This window comes from Branchiostoma floridae, chromosome 9 (genome assembly GCF_000003815.2).
Source record: "Branchiostoma floridae strain S238N-H82 chromosome 9, Bfl_VNyyK, whole genome shotgun sequence".
Taxonomy (NCBI): Eukaryota; Metazoa; Chordata; class Leptocardii; order Amphioxiformes; family Branchiostomatidae; genus Branchiostoma; species Branchiostoma floridae.
In genome coordinates, this window is record NC_049987.1 from 3,653,172 (window position 1) to 3,659,778 (window position 6,607).

At 40.4% G+C, this 6,607-nt stretch overlaps 1 protein-coding gene across 1 annotated transcript in view; it reads right to left on the reverse strand.

The window, feature by feature from the left end:
• LOC118422984 (coadhesin-like) overlaps positions 1–3,465 on the reverse strand; it is a 10,341-nt gene extending 6,876 nt beyond the window's left edge. Inside the window, exons 1-2 of the mRNA XM_035830879.1 lie at positions 3,373–3,465; positions 1,990–2,113 (exon numbers count right to left, since the gene is read on the reverse strand). Of these exons, the coding sequence (XP_035686772.1) occupies positions 1,990–2,113; positions 3,373–3,465 (217 nt within the window). The remainder of the gene's footprint in view (positions 1–1,989; positions 2,114–3,372) is intronic.
• Positions 3,466–6,607: the final 3,142 nt, after the last annotated feature.

The window sequence follows — 6,607 nt, forward strand, 5'->3', positions numbered from 1 at the left end:
TTACCCTATTCGGACCGGGCATTTGGGGTCATCCCTGGACGGGTGGGGGGGGGGGGGGGGTGTGGTAAGGGGTTGGCTTTTGAGGCCCGTCCCTTCTGACACCTGTAACTCTACAAGGAATTATCATATGGCCACCAAATTTTTAGAGAATGATGTAGACATAATATCTGACAATTATCAAACGTTTGAAGCAACGATGACGTAATATGACGTAAAAATGACATCATCAATTTGACTTTTGGCTGGAGCTGTAAAAATGTGTATTCTTAGAAAACTTCAAGGCATGCTACAAAGATGTAACAACAAGTGCAGAATAAAAATGTGTATTCATACTTATGTTGCCATTAACAACATAAATGACGTCAGAATGACGTCATTCATATTGAAGATGCCACTTGGGCTGCGCCATCCTCCTTGACTTTTCCAAAATACATTTTTTTGGCGAGAAATTATCGCAAAAGACAACGAAAATAGACTGAAAACGTACCTTTAATCGTATTATTGATGAAAATAATACTAGGTAGGTATGACTTATTAGGGATAATAAGCTACCTATTCTTGATCTGGTCATACGGTACGCCATCTTCGATTATTGCCCGTGACGTCATCATATTAGCATGATTTATGCATGATTAATAATGAAAAAAATATTGTTGATAACATAAGATTTCATTTATGTAAGCAAATAGTCAAGTGCCTGTCAGCAGACGATTGCCATGGCAACAAGAAAAAAGGGATTTTTTTTCAAACGTTGTGAAATTGTTATCAATTTAATTTTAGGAAAGCTCACCAAGTTTGGCGGGCCTCACCACCCCCCCGTTCTGAATAGGGTTAATCCGCATGGAATTAAGTTTGATAAATTTCCGCTATCTGTATACACTGTATACATGTTGTATTCATCAGTGTGCAATTATCTCCGTGCAGTAACTTGCAATGATTGTTTCCATAATTAAAAAAATATTAATGAAGTACAAATAAAGTTACTACAGATCTGTGGAACTTTTTAAACTATTACACGTAGACAATCGCGACGATCGCGAAATCAAAGTAAATATGGAAACCTGGGCGTAAACAATCACTGCTTGCGGTCCTGTCAATCACCAGGATTGACGGCGACTATGGAGCACGTCTAGGATGTCCAGGATGCGCTCTGGTTTAGAGTGCTTTTGGAATAAAATCACAACTGGGATGCAGGCCTATGTACTTCTATTCCAAAAACGCTTTTGGGATAGATGACATTTGGGATAGATCGACAACTGCGGAGTAAGACAGACCATCGAGCATTTACTTGTATATTGTAAAGATGCAAAACTTGTTTGGAAACAAATCTATGGTGGAAGTGGTGTGCCATGCAGGACCTGGTGCTGGATGAAAATGTGAGTATGAATGGTGTGTTTGAAAGCTACCATCGCACTACCAGTACCGCACTGTTACATTGTATTCTCACGGCGAAATACTGTACATACCTATGTTATTTAGAAAAAAACATGAAACCAAACTTTGCGTTTTTGGGTAGGGTAACTAATACTATAGAAATAGCTTTGTAGGGTTACGAACAAAGCCTGATCGCAATTAATCTTTTTATGTATTAGGTCCAGATTTAGGTAGCTGGAAGAGTTTCTTACACGGATGAGGTGATTAATAAACGGACAGACAAGTGATTTCATGATGCAACAAAACCATGCTGATTCAAATTTACATTTTATGAGCGACAGTGTTTTAGACTTTTCCATTTAACATGTGGGTACCAATAGAAGGGTCTATTGTCGCGCTGCGTGATATTTTTTTTAATTCAATTTTGGACCAGGGTGATTATATGAGTCCATAGTTAAAGTGTCACCTAATGAGCTACCACATTCTTTCGAATTTTTTGCATGAGGTGGGGGATTGGTAAAAAAAAGTGATGTATTTGCTCGCAAATGTTGCCTGTGAAGTTTGTCTAACATAAAATTAAAAAAAAAAAAACACGCATGACTTTTAAATACTAACCCTCGAGATCTAAGACGATCTGTTCCTGACCCCCATCATTGGGGTCAGTAGATAACGGGCAACCGGTATCGGTGGGACAGGGGAAATGGAAGCTGCGCCCAGTAGCTCCGTTGTAGACTTTAACCTGAAAAACAGAATGCTTATCACATATCAACAACCTCTATTATTTGTTTCACAGTAAATTTATTTGAGTAGACAGTATTTTCATTTGACGTCGTCTGAACCATGTTGCATTACAGCGTGCGTCTGAGAAACAGACGAGAATGACATTGCTTGATTAAAATATGGTTGTCGGGGAATTTAAGTATTAATCATCATAACATTCGTGAAAAGCCTTTATTTTTTCACTCCCGTGTCATGTCACTTTTTTTTACCTTTTACTTCCAGGTGATACAACGTCAATTTTCTGAGCTGGTGAAAACATTACGGCTGCCATTTGGAAGTCTTCACTCCAACAAACCTTTCCAGTCATGCGTACTCGTATGAGTCTTAATTCTATATTTATTTTATCAACCTATATATCATCACAACATACCCAGTCTAGTTGTGTCCAATCTTCTCCTGAGATTGTAAGTCGAAGCCTTGTAGGACGCCCAAAATCTGGCGCAACAAATTCGTCAGTGTACTCCTTCCTTTAATGTTGATCATGTAAGGAAAAGGCAACGATTGGTCTATAAAGACATCATTTGAAACATAGTCATTGCATGAGAAAACTAAGCAAAACCAGACAGAGGCCTGAAGATGGAGGTCGGCCAAATCAGATCATACTTTCTATGTATGGTGTGTATGTGGAACTATAAGCAGCCGTATACTTAAAACCCTTCAGCTATGTCTCCTTATGGAGTTCTGGGACGCCCCTCAGAGACCCTTGAAAATCAAACAATTCATAGCTCAAAATTACTGAAATTACGATGACTACCCTCAAAAAACTAGTATAATTACCAACCTAAGTTTTAAATTTCTATATAGCTTGTTTTCTTTGTTAGTTGTACAGACCAAAATTGAAGTTTATTTTATTTATTGGTTAGGAATGAAAACAAAAAAGAACATATATATATATAAAGTTGAAGTTGATACTTTTAACTTAAGAGGGTGTGCTAGGGGGTTAGCTGAACAACTGAAATCAGATTTTTATCACTGTGAATTTAGTCGCTTTAAAGGCTCATTATTTGCTTTGCACAGTAGCTCTGGTGAGAAGCTTTAACTGTTGCTGTAAACCATGTCTAACTGTTAAAATATAATGATTGACCAATAATGTTAATTTGGGCTCCATGTGGGGAAAAGGAATGCTTGAGAAGGAATCATGCTGATTATACACATTTTAATATTGCTTTCTAATGTGATTGAGCCTGCACATCCCTAAACTACTTCGTATTTACCTACTTTGTCCTTCACATTGAAAATGCTCTGCATGGGGCTACTCAAAGTCAAAGTTCCTTCCCGCGCCTGATGGCGCATAGGCGCCTGATGGCCCATCTCCGCTTCAGTAGCCCTGGGCCACACAACTTTGTGCAATCACTACAGCAGGGGGCTAGTCCACTGGTAGTGGCGTGTGTTCAACTTCCATACACGTTCCCGAATCCTGAGTGCTAAGCAGTTTTAAAGTCTTTGGTATGACTCGGCCGGGGATCGAACTCACTACCTACTAAATACAAGGCGAGCACTCTATCCACTCGGCCATTGCACCGGTTAGCAATATTGCATGGGGCTACAAATGTGATACCATTCAATACACAGGGTACTTGGCAATTGCACACCTACTACACACTTATGGAAATTATGGAACAAAACCACCACAAAGGTAAACATTAAGGCTCATTTTGGATGGAAACGTGTATGTTGTTCTTTTTTTTTATAAAAACAGTATACCATAGGGAAAAGATTAGCTATAGACAAAGTGCTGTACACCAATGGTGTGTTAGTATATCTGACTACTAGTTTTCATTCATCACCATAAGAACAAATTAAAAACAAAAACAAACTTTAGATCTAGAACCTCTTTAGAATGAAACAGTGTATCGTACTATCTCTCGGTTGAGCTAAGGCGGCCCAGGCACGCTCGATTTGTGTTCGAATTCGGGCGCGTGTCCCATTGTCCAACCGAATTCGAACCATGTTCGATGATGTTCTATTGTGTAATTTGAACCGAACGCGCGTTCGAACCTGTGGTTATTTGCAACTTTTCAATGTTACCACGCATCGTATGTAAGGACCCTTTATCCTAGGTGGGTCACCGTGTTGATCAGGTTATGACATTTACGGCTTGATGCCCGGCTCAAAATAAGAGTATTGATCTTTATAGTACTCAAGTTTTGATTATCATCCCTTTCTTACCAAAATTGTCCGAGGGTATTTTGTGTAATCATTTCATGTTTTGAACTATGGTGCATTTTTAACCAAAAATTGACAAAAATAGTCGTTTATGATGTTTTCGGCCCCCCAAAAACAATGTAATCCTAATTTTAAACAAAATACCCTCGGATAAAAATGATAAGTATGAGGTAGGCTTTCATCCTTCAGAATATCATGATTGGGGGTCTTGTTTCCGCCTGGGCATGTACCCGTGAAATAAAACACCACTTTTTAAAGCAAAATGTGTATTTCTAACCCAAAATCCGGCATGTAAAAAAACAACAAAATCACGAGTATTCAATGTGTTTCAGGTAGTACTAAAACTGTGTAAAGTTTCATCATAGTGCGACCGAGCAATCAAAAGTTACATTTATATGTATAGAATATTACTTTCATACAGGCCTGGGCTGCCTTAAGCCAACCGAGCTGCAAATACAACAACACAGTCGCTGAAATTAGCTGAAATTTTGAGACACACTTTCACAATAAAGACAGTTCAATTTTGTTGTAGTGGCGATAAAGCATTTTTACGCTACAAAATAATAAAATTAACAAATTACAAAAAATAATTTGCAGATATATGCCAGGGCCAGGGATTGCCTGGTCTTTGTCTGATCAGATGCTGATACTATTCAAGTCGCTCAGGTATTCAGCACGTACGGGAACTGATGGAAAGCTGTTTTTCCAGGCCAGTGAGTTGCAAAGGGATTACAATATTTTGTTAGACTTTCAGCAGCACAGAGATAGCATGAAAATGCACAATCTGTGGCCACTGACATGGAAAAATGAACCAATCTTGATAAAAACGTATGAGAAGTTATAAGACATATATACAAACAAAATCATGGGAGGAAATTTGTTTTCAACCAGAAATGCCATAACGGCACATATCAATATACGTCTGGGGTCAGTTTGACCCCATACGGTGGTTTGAGGGTTAAGTGGAATACAAGTGACAGGCAGGCGCTGCAAAACACACTGTGTAGTGCATTCTTCCACGAGAACTATCTAGCGTTGCTGTGTGTGCTGTTTACATTCCACCGGGATCACCGCACAGCGGGGACCTCATCAACCACCTGTTGACTGTTGTAGACGAGCTACGGTCGGCGTCCCCTGATATCGGACTCTGTATCGCTGGAACAGACCTTCAAGATCTCTGTAGAGGAAACCACCTTCATCAAATTGTGGACGTACTTACTAGAATGGATGCTACTCTGGACTGTATCATAACAAACCTGGACCACCTGTATCTCCCACCTGCACTGCTGTCACCACTGGACAGCAGCGATCACAACGTTGTACATCTCTTGCCCAAAACACAAGGTCAAGGGGCACAAGGTCGAGGGTCACCAGACCAATGCCGGAATCACTCAAGGATAAGGTTGTTTGGCCAATGGTTAGTCTCGCACGACTGGTACGAGGTCCTCACAGCGGACGACGTCCAAACTAAGACCAACATCTTTTACCGTACATTAACAGAGAAAATATACCAGCATTTTCCTGTGAAGGTTACCAGAATACACCACAGAGACAAGCCGTGGATCAACACCAAGATTAAAGCACTGATTAAAGAACGCCAACAAGCCTTCCAGTCCGGTAACAAAGTCAAGAGGAAATCATTGCGTAACACGTTTCAAAACAAAATCAGGAAAGCAAGAAAGAACTTCTACAGAAGCAAGGTTCAAGCCCTTCAAAAAGAAAACCCATCAAAGTGGTTCCAAGAGATCAAGAACATGCCCAACACAGAAAGGAAGAAACTCACATAGAGTGAATCTGGATAAAAAAACTCACATAAAGTGGATCTGAATAAAGTCAAGTCAAGTCACAGTGAACATTGAGGGCATCCCTTCGGAGGACTAAAAAAACAACAGCTAACGTGATCAACAAGGCCCTGTGTGAGATAACGTGTTCCCTGGAGCGGCTGGATCGCGGTAAGCTTCCTGCTTTCCTACCGTCTAAACTCGCAAGCCAAGTTCAGATGTAGGATGTGTATAATGAACTTCGCAAAGTCAAAGTAAGAAAGGCTGCCGGACCTGAAAACATCCCTAACAGAATCATGAAAGAGTTTGCGTATGAGTTGTCAACACCTGTCACATCCATAGTGAACGCTTCGTTAGCTGAAGGAATCGTCCCCGTGCAGTGGCGGCAAGCGAACGTTGTTCCTTTACCTAAGACCCGTCCACCATCCATCCAAGAACTCCGGCCCGTGTCCTTAACACCCGTCCTAGCCAAGATTGCAGAGCGATTTGTCGCGTCACTGCTCTCC